The 24,027-nt window shown below is 43.0% G+C and overlaps 1 protein-coding gene across 8 annotated transcripts; it reads left to right on the top strand.

Moving 5' to 3' along the window:
- Positions 1-831: 831 nt before the first annotated feature.
- On the top strand, positions 832-23,300 carry prrc2b (proline-rich coiled-coil 2B). 8 transcript variants are annotated; one of them, XM_084382337.1, is made up of 31 exons: positions 832-996; positions 5,397-5,574; positions 5,678-5,852; positions 6,256-6,358; positions 6,776-6,839; positions 7,014-7,157; positions 7,547-7,860; positions 7,991-8,115; positions 8,212-8,375; positions 9,339-9,417; positions 9,526-9,700; positions 10,432-10,777; positions 10,866-11,074; positions 11,926-12,127; positions 12,212-12,416; positions 12,525-14,549; positions 15,877-16,040; positions 16,258-16,370; positions 16,458-16,599; positions 16,754-16,830; positions 17,017-17,304; positions 17,419-17,520; positions 17,623-17,815; positions 17,903-18,000; positions 18,082-18,209; positions 18,359-18,599; positions 18,760-18,927; positions 19,107-19,186; positions 19,353-19,434; positions 20,162-20,371; positions 20,866-23,300. In XM_084382337.1, exons 2-31 carry the CDS (start codon positions 5,460-5,462, stop codon positions 21,031-21,033), a joined length of 6,699 nt encoding a protein of 2,232 aa, XP_084238463.1. In that variant the 5' UTR covers positions 832-996; positions 5,397-5,459; the 3' UTR covers positions 21,034-23,300. The 8 variants fall into 8 exon arrangements, with proteins under 8 accessions (XP_084238463.1, XP_084238458.1, XP_084238460.1 ...); XM_084382332.1 differs by having other exon boundaries at positions 12,209-12,416; positions 18,739-18,927; XM_084382334.1 differs by having other exon boundaries at positions 5,675-5,852.
- The last annotated feature ends 727 nt before the right edge of the window (positions 23,301-24,027 follow it).

Raw genomic sequence — 24,027 nt, 5'->3', positions numbered from 1 at the left:
GGATTTGTAGATGGAGTTTGAACTGTTTTCATGACTCTCAGCAGGACTAGCTTTCTTTCACTGAATGAAACATGACATTTATGAACTGCACTGGAGTTGCAGGGAGGTGGTTACAGTGGATGGCAACCATACCAAGACTGTCATACTAGGATCCAGGGTTTGCATCCGGTTTGTTGTTAGGTTTAGGCAACAAAAGCACTTTGGTTTAGGTTAGCAAATAATATTTTCACTTTCTGAAACAGTCATGAAATTGAATCTATAGGATTGACTTTGATTAGAGTTAGGAAAAGATTGTAATCTCTCTTATATCTTGGTAAAAAAAAACAACAGTTTGTGAACTACTGATGAAATGTAGTCTTTAGGATTCATATACACGGACACTTCTATTTTTAAACTTGAACTAAGTGTCACAAAATAATTGACAATCTGTGCCTTTTTGTACAGAAATGAACTTAATGGAAAACAAAATAAATGTTTTTAAGATACAACAAGGAGCCAGTGGATTGAAAATCTGAATTTAACCATGTCTTACACACGGGACATGTAAGAATAAGCAACGCATGCAGTCCAACTCTCTGAGAATGTGGATACTGAAGTATGTTTTAGTCTAATCAGCTTGTATTCATTAAATGTCAGTGTCCTTTTGTGTTTTTATTGCAGTGACAGTTTCTGCAATCTTCTATTCATAAAAAACTAATGAATATAGTTTAAAATAATTAAAGCGTTTGCGTAAGTGCTCAACTCAACCGGCAGGGGGCGCTCGGTACGTTTTTCCAGCCGACGTCGTTCGGTGACGTATGACGCTGAGGCGAGCCGATCCAGCCTACACACAGCCCCGTTCATTTCCAGGCCGGGTAGGACCCCAGCAAAAACACTGCGATCGGTTCAACCTATGAAGATTGGGCTTTACAATCGCCATCCATCCTTTGATTAGACAACATTTTGTGGAAATATATCACTGTCACTGATCAGAAGGTACACTAAGACGTTGAATCGGTGAGTTATGGACGCGGATGGTTGTGTCAAACCTCCAGTTTTTCTTGTCTTCTCCGCTGCCTAGTTTTATTGTTGCTTTGTTCTGTGCAGCAGCCATTTTTAATCGCCTTGTCCTACATTCCCATCCCTGTCGTCTGACCGTTCCGAAAGCCAAGAAAGGTTGAAAATGTTAGCACGGGTCTGAGTGTTTCACATACATTTCCAGCAAATAGGGTGTCAAATTATGTGAAGCACCACAGCACTGAGAAGACCCGGCCTGTCAAGGTTGTTTTTGAAACACTAGACTGGAAGTTAAACGGGATTGCCGTTATGCTAGTTTTCTGTCGAAGCTAGCTAATGCTAAGTAAGAGCTGTTGGTTATGTTTTGCTATTCATGTGTGGTAGCTTGAACAAACACAAAATATGTATTCAGCCCGTATCCCCACAGTCTTAAGGTGCATTAACAATAATGATACACGTCTTTAACGTTACAGGACCTTGGCCGCTAGCACTTGATGTTTACATAGCCTAGGTATTTTTTCTTTAGCACAAGCTACCATATTTTGCTAGTGATGGCTAGCAGTACACCTAGGGCTTTTCTTGACGTGAGTGTTGTTGCTTTACAATTTTAAGATAATGTTAAGTAGTCTCTCTAACACGATACATTGACCAATACCGCTTTTTTAGTTTTATTTTACCAGTCTGGTCAGATTGTGTTTTTGTTTCCGTGCAGCGAACTGGCTGGTATCAGTTTCATGTGCTGGAATTAGCATTAGCCTTCAAAGAGGTAGCATAACGACACCTACAAGTAACATTAGAGAGGTCAAACGTTAATTTGCGGTCATACGAAATGCTGTAGTTATATCCAATATATACATTTTCACTACTTGTGGGTTTTTCTTTTGGTTGTCTGACGCAAAAAACGTATAAAATGTAAACAAAGTCAAGAAATGGAGAACGTTAGCTGTCATGGCGTTAGCCTTCATGTCTGACTTTGCGCTAACTAACGTTATATTTGTAACACGGTGTTCTTTATAGAAATTCAGTGTCTTTTCTTAAATAAAAGTAGCAGGAAATGCACTGATATGATCATAATTTCAATACGTGTCTAAATCGACCGTGATGGACAGATGTGTTTTTTTCTGAAGAAGTCCCGGTAAAACGCCTATGCGGAGCTTTAACCGAGCGGCCTCCGATGCGTTATGGGGTTGTCTGGTAGTCGGCTCAAACGACGATATTTCTATGCATAGGTTTGTGTATAAAATATTTAAAACATCAGATGTGGGGTGGGTCGTATCAAACGCTATTTCAGCGATTAAAAAAATTTAATATTTAGCCTGTATTATTAATATCTTGTCTCTTCAATAGTCACTCCACATCACTTAACATCTCTTGTTTTGGTGCATGTATTGAGCAATCTGAACTGTGAGTAGCCATCATACAAATGTTCAATATAAAGAGCATGTTTGTGTCAGAAGAACATCAAACTAGAAACACATGCTGGGGTGTGCGCTCCATCTTAATGCAGTGTCCTCGTCGAAAATAATTTCATTTAAGATTTAAAGCAAAAAAAATCTGGTTGCTTTTGGACAAGACGTTGGCAGAGCTTGTGTTATTGTAGCTTGTGGCAGATTTAGGTGTAGATGAATATAAGAAATTGGAATAATTTTCATAATTTGAAATAGTTGTTGAAAATAATCAACATTTTCTGTTAACTTAACTCTATTCTCTAGTTATAATGTCTTGCATATTGTTGTTCATCCATGTTTTTTTGTTAGAATTTGCCGTGCAGTTTACTCCATTACTTCGTGTATTTTGCCCCATTCCTGTTTGGGGCGGCTGTGGCTTAGGAACTAGAGCACGTCGTCCATTAATCGCTTGGTGGTTCGATCCCTGGGTCCCCTGGTTGAAAGCTGAAGGATCCTTGTGCAAGACACTGAACCCCAAATTGCTCCCCATTCTTGCTCCATCAGTGTGTGATTGGCTGAGCATCCTAAACAAAGAACTGTATCGCTCCTGATGAGCAGGACAGCGAGTCAGCCCCTTTTATCATTGTGTGATTGAATGGGCGACTGTGACGAGTGTCTTGAAGCGCTTTGAGTTGTCAGAAGACTAGAAAAGTGCTATTTAATGCAAATCAATAACCCATTTAACTAGGAGCGTTGATGCTAACAATTTCATGTGATTCAGGCTTTGATTATGTCATATGTGAAATAAAGATAAACAGTAAATACAGGGTTATTCTGGTGCTTTGTGAACACACCAGAAGTCGAAGCCACAAATGCAGCATCAGTTGTATGAAGTTGCTCAGCAGTAAAGGAAGAATGGAGGGAAATTGAGTTTTCAACCAGGAAAGAGAAGGGATTCTTGGCATTGCAACATCATGGTGCTTATTTCCTGCCAACAAGAACATGGTCCTGTCGTACTTCATTTTGCTCTGAATAAAGCGTCAAACATGTCAAATGATCAGACAAAATCGCATAAAGCCATTACAACCCTTACCCTTAGTGGCATCGAGTCGTACTGACGTAGTCAAGGTTTTGAGACGCTCTGATGAGTGATGAAGTGCAGCATTTATTTTGTGGCGTTCAAACCACAGAACAGCAAACATTAAAAAAAAAAAACTCAGTAGCAGTATACCAGAAACCATATTTCAGTTTACTCTGGGTTATCCCATCCACTGGAACTGTTTTCACTGTGAACTATTTTCTTTCACGCACAAATAAGTGAAAAAAAATGATGATACGGATGCTTTGATTTATGTCTGGCAGCAAGTCTGCAGCATTGGTTTTAATCACAGCTGCTCACAGCAACGTAATGTCGTTTGTAAGGTATGTAGTTGGAAATATAAAAAAAAAAACAGTAATCCTACACAAAGAACTGTGACTCTGAAAGGTCTTAGACAAATTGGACACTGCCCTCAGTTCAGGGTTGGGAATAAACATAAACTGAGGTTGAAGTGAAGTTTCACAACTAGTGTTAACACAGAGCGAATCACATTTTCTCATTCAATATCAAATGGGCAGTTAGGGTGCAATGACAGTATCTGATTTTTATCACACTAATTACTAATTAACTATTTACCTGAACACAGAAGGTATGTTTCCATATATTTATGGCACTTCTTCAGAGCCGTGGTGGGAGTCCAAGTGTTTTTCTCTACAACTGTGGTGTTGCTGTGGTCGCACTGGGAATGCTTCTGATCCCTGTGTGGCCAGGGCCCTGACATACGGAAGAACTAGCACCGACAAAGGGCGACTGATGCGTCACCTCACATTGGCTCACATCTTTTGTTAAATGTTGCACATGAACACATTGCAAAAACTATACAAAGCAGCCATCTGACCTCCAGCATGCATGTACAGTCTGCACCTGTGTGAGGAAATAACTAGTCCCTCGGTTTCTAATTTATCCCAATAAATGATCCATTAACCATATAAACATCACTTTGAATTTGATTAAATACTCTCCATATGCTCACAATATACACACAGTATGTCTAATTTTAAAAGTTGGAACTCTTATTTGCATTGCACTGGCATCCCCAGGCTTTGCTTTTATTCATGAAAGAAGAAAAGAAAACTTAAAGGGTAAATAGTGTTAAGCTGAAAAGACATTTAGAAAGCTAATCCACCACACCAGTGCCGATTCATGCTAACCGGTCACTGCAAACCATACTGTACCCAGCAGTGCCACACACCAAGCACATACTATGGGCGATGGTCTGGCACATGCGCTAAATGTTGGTTATTTTTAGCTTTCAAGCTTCAGTTTCTCTTGTTGCAATGGGCCGATTTTATCAGGTGTAGCTAATTCATGTAAAACGGTCAGTTAACCCAGATTTTAAAAAATGTCATCGTTGTGATCAGCCACACAATATTTTCCATTTTATGAGCCCTGATTATGAGCTGTTGTCTCTTTTAACCTAATGTCGCCATATCATTACATCAGAGGCAAGAGGGGTTTTCTTTGTGGTGCATCTTGGAGTCGACGTTTGACAAAACCAGAAACAATGTCCTGGCTTCTGGAAGTAATTCACAGAGCTAGTTGTCAACGTTGTCCTTTGTGACATTTCTTTGATAGACACAAGTAATTGAACCATGAGATGTGCAAAAGTAAATAAGTAGGCTATACATCGCGTTTCAGTATGATAATATTTTACGATTATACACAAGGGCTGCATAATTAATCAAAATATTTTCCTCATCACGAGCCACATGCAATATATAAAATCACAGAAGCTGCAATTTTTTTTATAAAGGTAAAATATGTGACAAAACAGCATTATAATGAAATACTGTAGTGCTGTAGATATGTCCTGGTCGACAAATCTGGTTCTCCAGATGTACGAAAACATGTTTGCTTGGTATAGACCCCAAAAGATCCGTACATCAGGTAAAACTTTCTTCCTCTCTTTGTAGAATCTGAAGGCACTGGGAAGAGGCGCAAAGAAAAATTTCCATACTCGATGACATTACATCGCAATGTCCGATCGTTTGGGGCAAATAACCAAGTCCAAGGATGGGAAAAGCAAGTATTCCTCACTCAGCCTATTTGACAAGTACAAGGGAAAATCAATAGAAACTCAGAAAAACGCAGGTAAGTTTTATTATTTTGTGTTTTTCTCATTACTTAATCACTCTCTTTACATCGCTGTTCTCATCCCCCTTGCTTTACCTACCTGCGTTTTCTCTCCCAGTAGTTCCGCGACATGGCTTGCAGAGTCTTGGCAAAGTGGCCACAGCCCGGCGCATGCCCCCACCTGCTCACCTGCCGAGCTTGAAGTCCGAAAACAAAGGAAACGATCCCAACGTGATTATTGTGCCTAAAGACGGTACGGGATGGGCGAACAAGCAGGAACAACCCGAACAAAAGAGGTGAGGGGAGAAAATGTTCCTATCTTCTTATTGTTATTTCAGAGTTCAGGTAAATCGACTGTGCTATAAGTCATTTTATCTTAATATCAATCGTAAAGCGTAAGGCTGTCAAGCACCGAAAGCATAATGAGTTTTTCCTACGGCAATGGAGAGATGCGTTCTGAGAGACCAGCATCAACTTAAGCGGATATTTTTCCTCCTTCTTTAGCATTGGGAAAAAGTAAGATGAGGCTTTGAGCTTTGTAACGCTGCAAAGCATTCACCTTATGATTAGAGGTGGTTGTCGTCTTTACACTGGCTCAGAGTTCAGTCTGTGCTCTCTTATGATTTTGTAGTACCAATGCCTGCTTTGAATAAAGTTAATCAAACTGACGGTTTTCTTTTTCTTCTGTCTTCTTTGTAGTTCTATTGCATCAATACCACAGCTGCCGGAGTTGCAGCCACAGCTGGCTTTACAGAAGTCTGTCTCCAATCTTCAGAAGCCCTTACCGGTAGCCAACCAGGAGGTGTGTATGTGTAGCTGACGTTATGTTCAACCTGGGACTTTTCATCCTGACTTTTGACCATTATGAAGTTTCTGATTAAACATCTGTCCCCTAGTTGAGCTTTGAGAAAGCCCTCCGTAAAACACGACTGCAGATCTGAACCAGAACTGTGGAGTTTCTGTGCAAGAAAACGCTCACTGCAGTCTTTAACTAAATGTGACTAAACAACTGACGTACAATCTCAGAGTTAATAAACCATTTGATACTTTTTGGCAAGCATCTCACATCCCAGTGTCCCATGTCCCAGTTTGTATTAGATTCCCTTGAGTGTATTAACAAGTTCAGTTTGAGAGCAGCACCCATGAACAGGAAAATCTTTCTGCCAGGTACACATAGATTTTGTTCTGACTGTAACCTTGGTTTTTTCCTTTTCCACAGAACACAAACACAGGTGGACCAAAGCAATGGGCCCAGCTAAATGGAAAGGCAGTAGAGCCAGATGGTGAGTCATCTCATTTATCTATAATTGAGAGTGGGTGTGTTTAAAATTAAATGACATGCAAATGGTGAATGGTATGCAGTCCAGACTGTGACTGGAGCACATGTCTTTGTTAATTCGTACAACACTCTTCTGCTTGAAATAGTAAGGACAAACATGTTTCATTCTCAAAATCAGGTTCAAGGGCCTCAAACCGACTTCAGCCCTTCTCTCACGAGGAATTTCCCACGCTAAAGGCAGCTGGAGAACAGGACAGGGCTGGCAAGGAAAGAAGCGGCTTCGATCCGTCGTATGGGCCCGGACCAAGCCTCCGCCCCCAGAGTAAGTCTGGTCTCTCAGGAATTGATTGGCAGTTTCATAGGTTAAAAGATTTTAAAACAATAATGCAAATTATTAGATGTCTGGAAGCTTATGATACTGTTGAAATGGCTCGTTGATAAGCAATAACAAATTCTAACAATGGGGGTCCTTGGGATTTAAAATGTGGCAGGGGGACAATGGCTGTCATTTTTTTTAAGTTTATAGTGGCAATTTTGGGATGATTAATACTGACTGTTTCACTGTCGGTACACAAAGAGCAGTGATCGACTTGCCACCATGAAATTAACTCCTGTCATTAAAGACATGAAAATGAGTGTGTTTTTCGGTTAATTTCGTATTTTGGCAGCGCAATATAGAATTAATTGTAATCGCCCTCTCAACTCTTCAAGATGTGACGAGCTGGAGGGAAGGTGGTGGCAGGAACCTTCAACCCTCGTCCCTGACCCTCGGCCTGCCAGCAGATCCTGAGGGTAAGATCACTGCCCTTGGTGAGACCGGCACCCCTCCAGCCTCATCTCACCCCTCCACTACCACCGGCACAACCTCTTCTAGCGTAGTGACAGTTCAGTCACCAGTCCTTGACCCCAAGGAGCCTTCCCTGCGACCCGCCCAGCCTGTCCGCAGAACAACCGTCCCTACTGCCCTGCAGTACCAGCTTCACCACACCTCGACTGCTGTCTACCATGACATGTTGCCCGCATTTGTAAGTACTGTATGACTTTTTCAGGCAGAAAAGCTTTAAAAACAGTATACTGGTTTTAAAATGAGCAGTAACAAGATAACTTCTTGTGGTTCCCCATTATGATCACATTGTTTTGTCCTGCTGTGTTCAGATGTGCTCTAAAGAGACGCGTGAAGCCCCAGGTACAGAACATGTTCCTACCACCGTTGCAGCCCCAGCCCGATTTGACAGCAAGCCTGCCTTTAGGCAGAGCTACGCCAAACCTGAACTTGTCAAGTAAGTCCATTCACACAATAAGAGAATGTATTCATTAACTAAAAATCGTGTCATCTGGTGATTGCTAATTTGTATTTTTATCATCTCTGATTGCAGCGGTGATGTGAAAAGAGAGAACCGCTTTGTCCGCGCTCCACCTCGACTCTCCTCTCAGCCCATCCGCAGGCCTGGTGACAGACCACAACGCCCTGCCATCATTAATCCAGAGGACCTGAAGGATCTGGATGAGCTTGACAATGACTGCGAGGATGGATGGGCTGGTCAGTATTTCTTAAACTTCTTTAACTGCCTTCAGACCCCTCTTACAGTGAGGCCAAATGAAAGATTTAAGTTGACTGTGTGATGCTACCTCAGGCTTCTTCTTCAGCTTCTTAATATTTATTGCAGTTAGAGTTTGCATGTAAAGTACTACTGAATAACTCATCACATGCCAGCATTTATTACCATGGTTACAATGACTCTGACTGAGTCTGATTCTAATGTAGACTTCAAACAGTTTCTCTATAGATTGCGTCCACAGTGTAACAGGCAACCTTCAAGATGAAAATGGTGCAGTTGCTCCTGTTCTCACATATGCGCAAAAAACAGTCAAGTACAATTACATAGAGAGAAAAGAATTTGCATAATACAGTAAGTCAGCTGGTAGGTCAAAGTAGCTCAGAGAGTCGATGATCCGATGCAGCTCTATCTTTAATTTTAGCTTCTGCAGGATTCTCTGACTCTTGTTATTGGGTTAAACTGGCTAATCTCTTCACGGTATCAGAAACTGAATGTCTTAAGTAATTGTGTGTGACTTCTCAGACAAGTGGCCCAGGACACAGCTAGTTGACTTTTAGATTGTTGTTCAGCCTGATAGTAGTTGCTGTAATTCGTCTGTCAAGCTCAAGTATCTCCAAGCATTCTCAGCAGACTTTTTTTTTTTTTTTTATACTAGTTTTGTAGTCATGGTGTCTGTCTGCAAGCACAAATTTGTCAGTAACAAAAGCATTTAATTTATCACAATCAGACAGGCCACTACAGGTATTGGTCTCTGCAGTATCTTTAGTGCACCTGTCTGTCATATCTGTAAATAAACAGGGCTTTTTTTCTCTCCACTTTAAGAATACAAAAGTATGGTTGTTCACCATCTGAGAACATGCTGATTGGATACCGGTGCCTGTTCTTAGATCGCTACATCCCGTGCCACAGCACTGTTGCTGACAATTAGTGTGTTGTTTTCTCAGGACTCCATGAAGAAGTAGATTACAGTGAGAAGCTCAAGTTCAGTGATGATGAAGATGAACACGGTGAAAAAAAGATGTGGTGAGATCTCTTTCCTCATAGCTCATATTTGCTCTAAATAAGATAAACTCTTTTTACTTTTTTTTTTGCCAACATTCAGAGTTTTCATTTTGTTCTGTTACTTTTTAGGAATGACTGGGAGAGGGAGAGGGAGAGAGAGATCCAGCGTGACTGCCAATCCTCCCTAAGTTCAGGTGAGGTGTCTTACCCCCAGGAGGGCCCTGAGGAGAGTTATTCTTACCAACACCACCATCACGAACCTCCCAGGAAGACCAGCGGCAGATATCTCTCTACAGACACCTCGGTAACTAATACCCTATACTGTGTTTTTCCACTTTCATCCTTCCCTTTTGAGATTACTTATCTTTAATCTCAATCTTTATCAAACTCATTATGATGTTGTCTATAGTTAAAATGCATCTCCTTCTTTAATCCCTCTGTGACTGTAGAGGATAAGGCAACACTGCAGAGCATATGAATAACAGTGCGCCTTTGCACACCCTCGAGTGAGACTGTCATTGTGATTTGGGAGAGATGACCTTGCAGTAACCATAGAGATATGCGTCTGACTACTTCTACTTGCCAAGCCTTTTGCTTGGCAAATGAATAGGATGTGACAGACATATTGGAAATAAAGATTATGCCTTTGTTTTTTGGCCCCTTTCAGGATGAAAAATTGGTCTGACAAATTCCCCAAAATAAACAAGTAGAGTTCCACTACATATTAAATCATTTCTTTCACTAAATTAGTCTCTAGGGCTTTAAGTTGTCAATGTGAGAAAGTGTGCTTAGCAGACAAAATAATATCCTTAAAGGCTAGTGGTCTAAGGTTTTAAATATGTAATGGTTGTTTTCCGAGTGTGAATCTGGCCTGGGACCCTGTTTGCTTCTGACCCTTCCTCCCTTTCCCCCCCATCTTTCAATAACTGAGTGGGCAATTTTTCTGAAAGCTAAACATGAATCAAACTATCAGGATACATTTTTGAAGAAATCGTTTGATTTGCTTGGGATTAATGTGTTCTGTTCCATATCTAGGTCCAGCAGAAAAACCAAGGTGAGCCACTGGCTGACCAAGAAGATCACCAGCGCCCATCTCAGGCTCAAGGACCTGCTAGGGCAAAGTATGTGTCACCTGAGCTGTCAGAAGCTGTTGAGAGGGCCCGCAGACGCAGGGAGGAGGAAGAGAGGCGTGCCCGCGAAGAACGACTTGCTGCCTGTGCTGAAAAACTCAAAAAGCTGGATGAGAAGTTTGGGAAGACTGAGAGGCAGACATCAAGGTCGGACGAGAGCCAGAAAGAGGGAGAGGGTAAAGAAGTTCCACTGTCCCCAAACAGGGACCAGAGTAAAGGCCACCATGAGAGCTGGCAGTACAGCACAAAAGGTAAAAAATGCAAGTAGACTTCTAATGCTTACATATTGTAAATAAAGATTATTGCAGAATATAACTAATGTTTCTGCATGTTTTCCAGATGCAAGCGAGTGTGTCCCTGACAACTCTCCTGGCCATAGTTACCGTGAGGAGCCTGGCTTCTCCAACTACCGTGGCAGCGAGGATGATGGCCAAGAGCCCTCCTCCCCCTCAGGAGACTATAGTGGACGTCATCCCTCCAAACCCGTCCCACCCCGCTTTCAAAAGCAGCCACAGCACCACCAGCAACAACAACAACAGCAGCAGCAGGTGAGCGCCAGCTGATGCCCCCTTCTAACTCATAAAATCCTAATCCCACACTAATGCATCAATGTATTAGTAGCTTCTTTGTGAGAAGAGGGTTTCACGGAGACGGGTTGTTTTCAGGTTGCAGTCTCAAGAAAAGCAGTGAGCCTGGTAAAGGGTATTAACCTATTTGTCTTTTATTGGATTGTCCATTGTTAATTCTTGCAAGGGATTTTTGAAGCTAATGTTGTTTGGTTATCTCGCGCAAGAAGTTGTGGGCAGCGGTGGCTTAAAAGGTCAAGCTTTTGACCGCAGGGTCGCAGGTTCAAAACTGCCACCACTGAGGTACCCTGGAGCGAGGCCCTTAACCCCAACCGCTCCAGTGGAGCTGCTCAGAGGCTGACGGATCAGACTGTGGTTGTTCTGAGCAGCTTCCAGGGGTGAATGTGTAACTGTGCGAATGTGCTCAGTGCATTTCTGGAAAAGAAAACACGACTCTCAGTGAACCCTCCCTGAATAAATAAAGTTTAAAAAAGGAAGAGGAACAAGAACACGAAATGCGATCTACAGCGGATGGATGCATTAATTAGGCATCATCCTACATTTCAAATTACAGGTGTTAATATTAATGATGACTTTAGCTGTTTTGGCTTACTGTCACACTCTCATGACTAACTGAACAAATGAATAGAACAGAACCATTGCTATTGTGTTACTAGTAACACCTTTGCTTTTCCTACAAGTCAAAATGTCTGCTGTGAAAAAGGCCTATTACTAGACTAGTTGATGTATTTCTCTGAGAAAAAAACAACAGACTAGACTGTAGATTTTGCCCACCATCTATAACTAGTGTATTTCTTGTATACCTTCTACAGGAACAAGTATACAAGATGCAACACTGGCAGCAGCCAGGTCACCCTCCCCCATCTGGCTCAAGCCACGCCCAGCGGGGCTATTACCCTCCACATGTCCTCGGGTTTGATCCCCGCTGGATGATGATGCCGCCTTTCATGGATCCCCGCATGGCCCAAGGACGATCTCCTGTGGACTACTACCCTGGTGCTGTCCACTCTTCGGGTGAGCAGTAATTCTTGAAAATTAGTGCAGATTGTTTCCTCCAGGCTTTCCATCTTGGTAAAATTTGAACACTGTTTTCAGCAGGAATGATGAAACCCATGATGCACCAAGACCACTTGAACAGCCCTGGATCCGATGAGGGATGCCATCCCAACCTGCACCAGGAGAGAAGAGCCCCTTCCACTGAGCCTTACCCTATGTGGAACCAAGATGGCTACCCCTTGCGCAGCTTCACTCCACCTTACCAGAGACAGCATGAAAGCTCGGACAGTGGTCAGCCAGATGACAGGTCAGTTATTGTTTAAAACATTTTTAGAGCCTGTGAATTTTGCAAAAAATCCCTGCAATCGGTCTGTTTCCATCATTCTCATCTTCTTGTATTTTATTTTTTCCACAGAAGTGATATGGCCTGCTCCCAACAGGACTCTTATGAAGAGAGGGCCAATGAGTGCCTGAGCCACCCCCAAGATGATCTCCCCCATCATGCTTATCAGAACCGAGGCCCAGACAGAGAACACCACGGTTTGCTGACCACTGCTCAGAATCATGCAGATAGTGATTACCCAAAGCAGGACTCTAGAGACAAGCATCTGAAGGATGGACCTGAATCTCACGATGAGAACTTAGATGGCTCCAAGGACAGCTGGAAAAGGGATGGAGGCCAGAAACAAGATGGAGGACTCAACAGTGCTCAAAGCCAATGGTCTGAACCCAGTTCCAGTTCCAGTAGTAGTGTCAGCCAGCCATCTGAGACCAGTGGGCGCCCCTTGACACGCAGAACTGGGCCTATCAAGAAACCAGTTCTCAAGGCTCTCAAAGTGGAAGACAAGGAGAATGAGAAGCCCAAACCTGAACCTGAGGAGAAAACTGTCCCTTACCGCCTGGAGAAAGAAGTCCTTACTAATGTTTACGACTTGAAGAAAGATAACCAGCCTGTCAGCAACAGACGTTCAGCCTCACCTGCTGTCGAGAAGCAGCCTGAAGAGAGGCAGCGTCAGTCACCAGCTCCAGCCAAAACAGAGAGGCCTCTGAGCACCCACAGTGATGACTCTCCCAAGGAGAGCACCTGGGACAGTGGAAAGAGCCAACCACCTAGAGATAGCCAGGAGAACCGGGAGCCCCACGCACCTCGGCGCAATAACTGGATCTTCATTGATGAAGAGCAGGCCTTTGGTGCAGTTAGGGGAACAGGTAGAGGCCGCAGTCGAGGCTTTAGGGAATTTAGCTCTAGAGGTGGAACCCGTGGTGGCCGAGGTGGAGACAATCTCAGAGGGGCTTATAACAACAATAACAATAGCAGTGGTGCTCAGCGCACAGGCAGAGGTCGAGCACCACCGAGGGACCTTGTCAAGGTGGAGGAGTTCCAGAGGGGCAAGCCCCGGAGGCGAAATGTCAGTGAGACTTTGAGCGAAGCATCCGAGTACGAGGAACTGCCCAAGAGGCGCCGCCAGAAGGGATCTGAAAATGGAGAAGGTTACACAGAGTCTGGAGAAGTCCGTAAAGCTGATAGAGACTCTTGGAGATCCAACAAGGTGTACACAGAAGACCAGACAGCACAAGATTCAAGAGAAAAGGCCAAGGCCAGCAGGGGTTTTGGAGGTCGTATGCTGCCTCCCAGATTGAACACCACTGGGAGTTACAATCGAAGCTTTGGAGGATCCAGGGACATTTCTACATGGAGGGGCCGTGGGCCTCAGTTTACTACCAGTGGTAGCTCCATGCAAGAAAATGGTTATGGTCCCGGAGCTGAGACTACTTACTCCCGCAGACCCCCTGTTGAACGTGAGGCTCTCAAGTACCCCCCTAAATTCACTGGCTCCTTCATGGAAAATGGCACAGAGGACCGTGAAGGAGAATACTACTTCGACAATGACAACCCTGACAGGCAGATGTTAAGGAGACGTCGTCCACCCCGTCAAGACAAGCCCCCGCGCTTCCGCCGTCTACGACAAGAACGTGAACCTGGCTCCAACCAGTGGACAAGTGAAGAGTACATAAATGGGGACTTTGCAAACCCCTGGCCTGGCCGCCCCAAAGGCACCGGGGAAGACAACTGGCCTAGTGGTCACTACTCTGGTGGACGCCCTAGCCAACACGGTCAGGCAGAGGAATGGGAGACGGGATCAGAAAACAGCGACTTTGGTGACTGGCGAGAGAAGCGAAGCGGGAGTGGGGGTGCAGCTACACAGGGACATGGTGATATTCCCTCAGACTCTGGCCACAGTGAACCAGGCTCCAGTGAGAAGAGGGAACTTTGCAAGAGAAGCTTCTCCAGCCAGAGACCGCTGGTGGAACGGCAGAACAGGAAGGGAGAGCCATCACTGTTGGAAGCGAGCAAGATGGCACGTACACCTGATAATCCTCCTACCTCCTCCTCTAACAGGAGTGACAGCTGGCAGAATGGAGGGACATCTTGTAAGAGGTGAGTTGAATAATGACACATAATTTCGGCTGAAGTTATTTGTCGGTTATATCCTGTACCCATATGTATTGCTACTGGGAATAAAGCATCCTCTATGTGCTTGGGAATTATATTAATGCTCTAGTGTCTTGTTTCAGGTCTGCTTGTTATAGTTGCTTAGAAACCAACATCCCAGTGTGTCGCCTATATTGTTTTGACTTTAATATACTCTTGACTGACACTTTCACAGTGATGGGATTGAACACCAATTCTTTGCTCATCTTTATTTCAAGAAACAAACAGTTCTGTGTCGCAAATGTATGCAAACGAGTGCTTACTCCACATGGAGAAAATGTAATTGTTGAGTTAGATGCCTAGCTTTTACCAGCATATTGCAGGTCGTTCTGATTAAGGTGAATTCTAGTGAACGTGTTTGTTAATAACTTGTACTTGTTAGCTTAGTGTAGGGCAGCAGCAAGCTATGGGACTAATGTTCCCCTTTCTGGCAATAAACTGGAACTGTCATGGTTTTGTTGCCCGGGTTTCTTGTCAGCATCCTTGAGGCAGCGCTTTTTCTTTATGTAGATAGATATTTTTTAATGTATTCCTTGTCCCATTTTTCACTTTGTTTATAAGCTGCTTGGTTTTTGCAAAAGTCCCTGTAAATATACACTACTTTAAAATCAAATGAATGACTAGAGAAGGGTATATTTGATGTTAAATTCAATGCAACATTAAGTTGATTACATCTTTATGATGATAATTCATTTCCATTGTGGCTTTAACAGTTTGCGTTTTTATGGGTAGTCATACGGAACTTCAGAGAACTTTACAAAGCTTCTTCCATGATGAGCACAGCGTAGCACGTGGTCAGTAAGTCAACTGTGTAGACTCGCTATTGGAGGGTTTTGTAGCCTACTGATGCTCGAGGCTAATTGGTTTGAGATGGAAGTGGTAGGGAAAGGGTGTAGGAGGTGGTTTGAGAAAGGCCCATAGTTTGCCTCTGTTTCTCCTGCTATTAAACAAAGTCTGTATTGGTACTGAGCACTTACCACCATGCAGTCCGTCCCAGGAGAGGATGTAGCTCAGTTTCATTGGATAGATGAATGTGGGAAAAGGTGCCTGCGTCTATCTGGAGGATTTTCTCAATGAACAACACTGCATTTTCCATTAACCCCCCCTAAGCCTGAATTTAAAGTCACTGTTACTTTTTCTTCTTTCCACCTGCCTTTGAAGATTATCAGAAGTTGTGGTTATTATGTCATTGTTACATTTTCTTTAATGTTTGTATTTTAGCAGTGCTCAGAATACCCAATTAAAGCCTCCTTGTCTCTCTTCCTGTTTGCAGCAGGGGCCCCGATGAATCGGGCCCAGTCTACAGCATCGAGCAGCCGGAGGAGAGGGAGTCCAGCGAGACCTCTGGGAAGAAATTAGACAAGGAGCTGAAGCAAGGACCTGTCAAGACAGACATAGCTGAACCTCTCTCCCAGTATGAGCTCAGCAGCTACCCAAGTGAGTCTAATTTTGTTTTTTTGTTTTTGTCCATGTTGATGGAAATTAGCAATCGTAATAGTGATCTTTTACCATCAACATTGGAAAAAGTCCCTGGACAGTCAGTGCGGGTACATGTCTACATTTTAAGTTTTAAACAGTTACAGATAATGTTCAGTACTTCAGTACCTATACATCTCCAGATAATTATGCGTTGACCACCTGCCTATTTTTGTAGTTGAGGGGGACACGGGACCAGTTTCGAATCCAGATGGATACCAGGATGCCTTGTCCAAAAAGCAAAGACGCCCACAGGATGATGATAGAAGGAGGAAGGAACAAGGAGCTGCTGTAAGTTGACATATGCTCAATCCAGATGCTCGGTAAAAAAAAAAAAGTCTGCAGTTTGTTAAGGTGTTTCTCCGTTTCCTGTATAAGGTGCCAGTGAAGAACAGGACCATCGCATCCAAGATACCACCACGCTTTGCCAAAAAGCAGGGAAGCATGAGCATTGAACAACCTGAAGAAGCGCTTTCTTCTAACAACCTGGGAACGGAAATCTGGGAGACCAATAGCTCAGGTATACAGATGCTTCTGTTGCTGCTATGAAGCAGAAACCTTGGAGGCGAGATCAGTCTAACTTTAAATTGTTTGGAGAGCATTTTAACTTGTGTAAAAAAAAAAAGACAAATTATTTGTATTCTTCACTAACAGCATCCATTTATGTGTTTTAGCGCTTTCAGTGCAGTCTTCAGGGGGAGACTCGTGGACCAAACAGGTGTCTTACACTGGGAGCGAGCCCAACTCTGAGGTAGTAAAATGCAGTTTGCTCTCTGAAACCTCCACCCACACTGTAAATACTCTGTGCCTGCATTGTTTTTCTGCAGTTAACATTTTTCTTCTCTGCCTCATTATTGACAAATAACAAATCTGCTGCAATGGTATTGGATAGCTTCGAGAAACAAACAAATCAGTGCATTTTTCTTTTCTTGGCCAGGATTCTGATGCTGGCCCGGAGCAGAGTAAAGAACAGCACAAACCAGGGCCCATCGGAAACGAACGCTCCCTAAAGCACCGCAAAGGCTCTGAAGGTGTCGATAGGCTGGAAGGTGGCCCTATCACACCGGTTAATGGTGTGGACCTCCATGTGGACACTGTGCTGCCTGTGCCTCCTATTGAGTTTGGTGTCAGTGCCAAAGACTCTGATTTCAGCCTGCCACCGGGCTCCACCCCGGTGCCCGTGTCCAATCCTGTCAACAAGCTTCAGGACGCACTTACCACCAATGTGAGTAATTATATCTGTACCTTTTTTGTCAAAGAAAGATGTCTTTTTCTATCTTGAAAATCAGGTTTTGAATTGCCACGTATTGACCCTGATTTCTTATTTATATTTAATCAGACGGCTCTCAATCAGAGTATCCCGATGCTGCGCTCCAACCACCTGCAGCCTGGCATTAACCTCAATCCAATCTCCTTCCCAAGTGCTGACCTCACTCTCAAGGTATTTGAATTACAATCCCATGTACACAGAGCAACATCATATTTGTGAAACTGTGCAATTTAAAAATATGCATTTGAGCTTTAATTGTTTCTTTTTCTTCAGATGGAATCGGCTCGCAAAGCGTGGGAGAACTCTCAGTCCCTCCCTGAGCAGGGCTCTCCTGGCGGAAATGCTTCCGGTGCTCAGCCTCCCTGCAGTGTTGGCTCATCCAGTGGTGTCAGCTACAGTTCTTTTGGCGGGGTTTCCATGCCTCCGATGCCTGTGGCATCAGTAGCACCTTCCATGTCCATGCAAGGTAAAACTGCATTTCCTTTTCTGTTTGAGTGCTTAATCTTTGAGTAGAGCTAAACGTAAAGCCTGTTGTTTCCTGTCCCTTCTTTAGGTAGTCATATTCCCCCGTTGTATCTGGACGGTCATGTCTTTCCCAGCCAGCCGCGCCTCGTACCTCCCACCATGACCCAGCAGCAGACCTACCAACAGGTATGGGAGAAACACACGCACAGTCATGCTAGTTGTGTATCGGCAGAAATGTAACCATGTTGCATTTGTTCATCTCTTCAGGCGGCTGCAGCCCAGCAGATTCCCATCTCTTTGCACACGTCTCTTCAGGCTCAGGCTCAGTTGGGGCTTCGAGGAGGTCTACCTGTCTCCCAGTCCCAAGAGATGTTCAGCTCTATTCCCCCCTTCAGGTACTATCGCTTAAAGTTTTTCATTAAGTTCCCACTAGTCGTTGGCTGTTCAATTTGATCACATTGTCGGTTTCATGTATGTGGCACCACTGTGTATTCTGTTTTCCTTCCACTCATTCTGCAGCCCTGCTTTGTCTCCCTCCCTTCAGGTCCCAGGTTTACATGCACCCCAACCTGTCACAGCCCAACCCTATGGTGCTGTCAGGCGGAGCCCCTCTCAAAGGGCCCTACTCTGCTTTCCCTGGCATGCAGCCCTCAGACATGGTCAAACCACAGTCAGGCTCACACTATCAGCCTATGAATGGCAGCCAGCAGCTAGTCTATGACAGCCAGATGAACCAGGGGCCTGGGATGGGTTCCTCCCAGCTAATGGACTCTCAACTCATCCAGGTGAGTGGAATTGAAAACAGATGGGATTCAATTAGATTAAACATTACATTAATGTTAGCCAACAAGGTATAAGCCTTCTTAGCATAAATAGACCCTCATAAGAGTATTGACTGAATTGATAACTACATAAACAATGAAGTCTTGTCTTTGTCTTCACAAGGTGACGATGCCCCTACCTGGCTCTCAGCTGCGCTATGGCTCAGCTCAGCAACACCTCATCCTCCCACAGTCAATCCAGCTGCAGCAGGGACAGAACCTGTCAGTCGGTGGCCCACGCCGAATGCTGCCACCTGGCTCCCAGCCTGCTGTCATGACTGGCAGCCGAGAGGTGTGACTTACTGATCTTATCCTAAAACTGTTCTGTTTAGACCTTAGTGCAATAATGGAAGTTAAAATCCATGTTATCAAGTGCAGACAAAATGCAGCACATCTCTTATCTATAAATTAGCTGTCCACAGTTGTTGACATGCATTGACAAGTGTGTCTGTGTTATTGCTTTTTTGTCAGGGCTCGCAGATGGAGATGAAAGGCTTCCAGTTCTCTGACAAGCCCAATCATTCCCCAGGCATGTCTGCAGGGTCATACAGGTGAGTTGAAATGACTTTTGGAAATAGTATATTAAATTAGTAACTCCCTGAAACACTCATATTCACCTTTTACTTTGTGAAGAAATGTGCTATGATGTATCACAAATGCAAATTTTACAAAATAGATTCTAAAACTATCTTTCTCTTTCTCTGCTCTCCTTATCAGGCCTGGGTCTGCCAGCCCCAGTGGGAAGCCCTCTGGTCCTGGGGGACCCGTCGGGCCTCTGCCTACACATTTTGCCCAACAGGTACTTACTCTTCAAATATACTTTATTCACTTTAAAGGTTACACAGGAACACCTAGTTCACACCAAGTGAAGGCATTACATCTGTATCCGCGAGGTGTAAATTGCCACAAACATGTATCTGATTTTTCCATCTTTTAATTATTTCTGTCAAGACGAGTCAAGCTCTTATTCGTCAGTCCACATTTGTAATATTACACATCATTACACCTACCTTTTTACTTAATATCTTACCTGTTGGCAAAACGTAGATTGACCTAACTCACTCTAAATAACCATATTCTTACATGAAACCTACAGGACCAAATATGTGCAACATACCTTTTTATAAATACCTGCAATGCTTGTGTGCATGTATACGTAAAAGATGATTGGTCTAAAAATCAGTCTTAAAATTGGTTAGAGCTTTATCTTTAAAACATTAAAATGTAAGTGTCTGATACCTGTAGACCCCCTGGTTTTATGAATCAAGATTTAATAATAATAATAATAATAATAATAATAATAATAATAATTAATGTGTATACGCATCCACAGCGGGAATTCAGTATACAAAACTATATTTTTGAACACACTGATCAGATGCGATTGAACAAGTCTTTGGATCAAGTCTGAAAATGCGTGAAGAATTTCAATACCGGCATGCTAATTAATTGTCTTTTCATTTATTCCCACCCCATCATCTCCTCTCGCCGTCCCTCCCTCCCTCCTCCTCCCCCGTGACCGACAGGTCCCACCTGCTCAGGGTAGCATGGTGATGCACATGCGGCCCCCCACCACTGGCCCTTTCCCCAATCCCATCCAGAGACCAGTCATGCAGGTCAACAAGCCTGTCATCATCCGCTCCCCCCCTTACCCCAATCCCGGCCGCGACCCCCCCCACTCCACCCCTCCCTCTGCCCCTGAGCCCCCTGTTAAAGGGCCAGAGGATGGCATGAAGGTGAGCCACCCACTGTAAATATAGGTAATTTAATTTAATCCATTTTCTTTTTCTCTATTTGCATTACTTGTGTTGTGTATTTAATAGTGTGGGCCTTTTGACTTTGAGTATACAGTTAGTTACATGTTTATCTGACAGATCTTCATAGGATACATTCTTAGAGCTGTATGACTTTCTGTTAATTTTACTGTTAATAGCAGTATTGATAATACTGTGTGTGTGTATAGACTAAACTGTGCTTTACTGTGACAATGTTTTCACAAATATAGATTTATCTGAAATGCCTATCTAAGCTTTATTTGCTGCAAGCTAACAGTAATGACTTGAATTGTTAAATATAATCAAATATGAATAAGGCTTCACATGTTTTTGGATAATCTGAAGTGCATGCTGCTTCTCAGGAAAAAGCATCTCTTAGCTTGATTTTTTGATATTCAATGTACGGTTTCCCAGGTGCTGTCCGGTCATAGTAACTCTGCCTCTTCTTCATGCAGAATAAAACCATGCGAGAAGTTTGCAAGGCGGTGGGCGAGGGCAAGACATCATCCGGGGGCATGACCAGCAAACTCCAGGAGCCCCTGCCCTCCACAGGGCAAGCCAAACCAGCACGCACTGGAGCCATCAAACCCCAGGCTGTCAAAGTAGAGGAGGGCAAGGCGTAACAATGGACCTTAAAATCCTCATCACCACCCAGCCTGCCAACACAAGCCCCTTGACCAATGTCTGAGCTTTCGAAAACCCACCTGATCTCAAGGCACAAAGGCAAGGGGCATACACGCAGACATCATACTGAATTACTCCTCTTGAACTGTCAGAACTGGACATTATTATTTCACACCACGTATAGAGATATATAAATATATATAAATATATACATAGACACAAACAGTCTTTTAAGCAGATCTCTTCAAGGTCCTCTTTAATTTATTATTAGTCACTTTTAAGGGGAGATTGGTAAAGAGAAAAGATATGTTTTTTTTTTTTTTTGTTACTCTTCAAGGTGGGGAAAAGGAAAGTGGCCAACTCACACAGATGGTTCATTTTTCATACCATTTTGCCAAACTGTATTTACTCCCTGTTTATGGACTGTAGCCCTTAAGACCAGGCAGACACTTGATACAACTCACTATGAGAAGCAGAGTCTGTTAAATATTTTTAAACAAATTTGAACCGCAGCGGGGCACTTTTTTGTCATATTTCATTGGCATTTTTTGCTGGTAAATATAATGTTCAAGTCATCACCACCCATTCCTCCTCTCTGCAAAGGACTTCTTTTATTAACCCAGAAAAAAAAAAAAATCCTCCAATTTTTGGACATCACTGCATGTCAACATGGCAAAAGTCGAGTGCATCACCCCTTGAAATGCATCTTCTGGGGTCCTCCACCCAGCTCATGAACTGTGGCGCAACTGCTTAGATTGGTAGAAACGATTTCTTTTCTTAAAACTCTGTTCTTTGCTTTTACATTCTGTCGCTCGCTCTCTTCTGTATGTAAATTGAAAGGTGGACATTTTACCAAAATCATGTTGCTTCCATGGGAACTTCACTGGCATTGATAACAGCGTGTGCATGTGACCTGCGGACCGTGTGTGTAAACTCGCAGGACTCCTGCCTAGAACCTTTCACGAAGACTGTACCTGAACTCAGCATTCATAGTGCTGCCATCGACTGTGTGGATTTTGATCAACCAAGCTGGCAACAATTCTTTGGGCTCTTTGTGAAGTCGTGTGTGTTGGGGGGAGGAGCCGCATTCACAATTGCTGTAAAGGATCCCTCCCCCTCCTTCAAAATAGCTGATTGAAATGTTTGCTTTCTTACTGCTTTGTTTGGGTTGTAATTAATCAAATTGTCTGTTTATGAACATGTGATGTAAGTGATGATTTTTACGTCCCTCGGCTTGGGGCGCTTTGCTTTTTCTTTTAAGGCTTTTGAAAGACTTTTCTCTCTAATTCCGTTCAAATCCCACATAACAGTACTGTGGGGGCAATTCTGAAGAAACGGACTCATTATCTCCATTTGATTATTCAGCATCTGGTCTCTGAGGTGGCACTAGCAATAACTGCAGCCTAACTATAATCACAATCAGGGTCCAAATAACTTTTTTTTCTGTTAGAATCTAATGATCACAAACGAGGGGCGTTTAGCATTGCTTGTTGAATTAAAATACGCTCTTTGCTTAAGCTTTTTTGTGAGCACTGCAGTTCCAGTGGACTACGAAGGACTTTTAAAGTGTTTGTTCTATTTGAAAATGTGAAGCTGTTGGAATCCTCATTTATTTTGTTTGTTTTTTTTCTTTTTTGTAATGGACACTCATTTTGAAACTTCACAATGCCAATGTCATAACTGGTTAAATGTTACTGCTTACCATAACGCTCCATGACACTACAAAATGTTACGATTTATCTTTATGACAGTGTTTCACTGGTATATATGTATATGCATACTTAACTGTACAGTCAAGCCTCGTCAGCCAGGGGAGGCTTAAACCCACATTTCATTTTAGATATTGTGGCACTATAAAGGATTTAACGTTGAAAAGGTCACTGTGTTCTCAGAATGGACTGCTTTCACTTGTTGATAGGTTTATTATCGGGCTTGGAGTGTTTTGCCTCTCATCCCATACTGCAAAAAGATCTTGATGCTTCTCCATCATTGTACCTTGCACCAAAATGTTGCCCTGACGTTTTTTTGTACTTTTAAGATGCATATTTCATTTTGTCAGAGGACCAGTGCTTTCTACAGCTGATCCAGCATTCTATTTATCCTACCTGATCTTTATCCTTTCAGATATTTGGTCATTACTCTCCCTTGTTTAAAAAAAAAAAAAAAAGAGCTTATTGAAAGAAAAGAAATAAAGCAGTTGTGATTTCTTAAATGTACTGTTGATTCTGTATTCACACTTTGTCATATTAAAATCATGCGTCAAATACTTGTGAAAGGAGAAATTATGGGGAAATGATTTTAGGCTTTTGTGTCCGGCACGATGTTTTTGTAGACATTGACACAGATGTTCAAGCTGAAGCCAAAAATCAGAATTTCCTCCAGACACCTGAGCGCCTTCAGTCTTCACAAAACTTTGCATGGACAGTTAGGCAATGCATGATCAGTCGATAAAACCATATAACATATCACTTGTTTTATTTAATATCCTGTACGCTAAAAAGGGTTTTAAAGGACAAGTTCACTCAAAAGCTAAAAGTTCTGTCATTGTCTTAACTAGCTTTGTAGTTCATAAACATTTCTGGAGCTTCTCCGCAAAACAGCATTTCAGCATTCTCCTATACAACTGAGGTAGATGGGGACTTGTTTTAAAATGTAAAAAAAGATACAAATAATATAATAAATAAAATGGCACCTTTCAAAAAAAGTCCCCATCTACATTAGTTGTTTAGTAAATGCTGAATTTTGTGGACTAAACGCGACTTTAAATCGTGTTGGGGGGGTGAACAGATAATGACTGAATTTTATTTTTTTGCATGAACTTTTCCTTTTAAATGAAAAGCAATTTATTCAAGGCATCAGATAAACCAAGACAAGTCAGGTTTGTGCAGTTTAAAGGGCCTTTTCAATCGGCCTGTACAGGTCATGTTTGCACAGCGAACTCCGGTGGTTCCCAGCCCGGGAGCCAGGACCACCCAACGAGTCCGAGGACAGAT

This window comes from Pagrus pagrus (genome assembly GCF_965226575.1).
Source record: "Pagrus pagrus genome assembly, chromosome: 19".
Taxonomy (NCBI): domain Eukaryota; kingdom Metazoa; phylum Chordata; class Actinopteri; order Spariformes; family Sparidae; genus Pagrus; species Pagrus pagrus.
The sequence above is the reverse complement of the archived record's forward strand: the minus strand, read 5'-3'. Positions and strand labels throughout refer to the sequence as shown.

Excerpts from the sequence above, each read along its gene's own strand:
- prrc2b (XM_084382330.1), top strand. The coding sequence starts at position 5,460 with ATGTCCGATCGTTTGGGGCAAATAACCAAGTCCAAGGATGGGAAAAGC. Across the intron at positions 9,701-10,431 it reads ATCTCTCTACAGACACCTCG|GTCCAGCAGAAAAACCAAGG; the intron begins GTAACTAATACC and ends TTCCATATCTAG. Across the intron at positions 17,816-17,902 it reads ACCTTCCATGTCCATGCAAG|GTAGTCATATTCCCCCGTTG; the intron begins GTAAAACTGCAT and ends TCCCTTCTTTAG.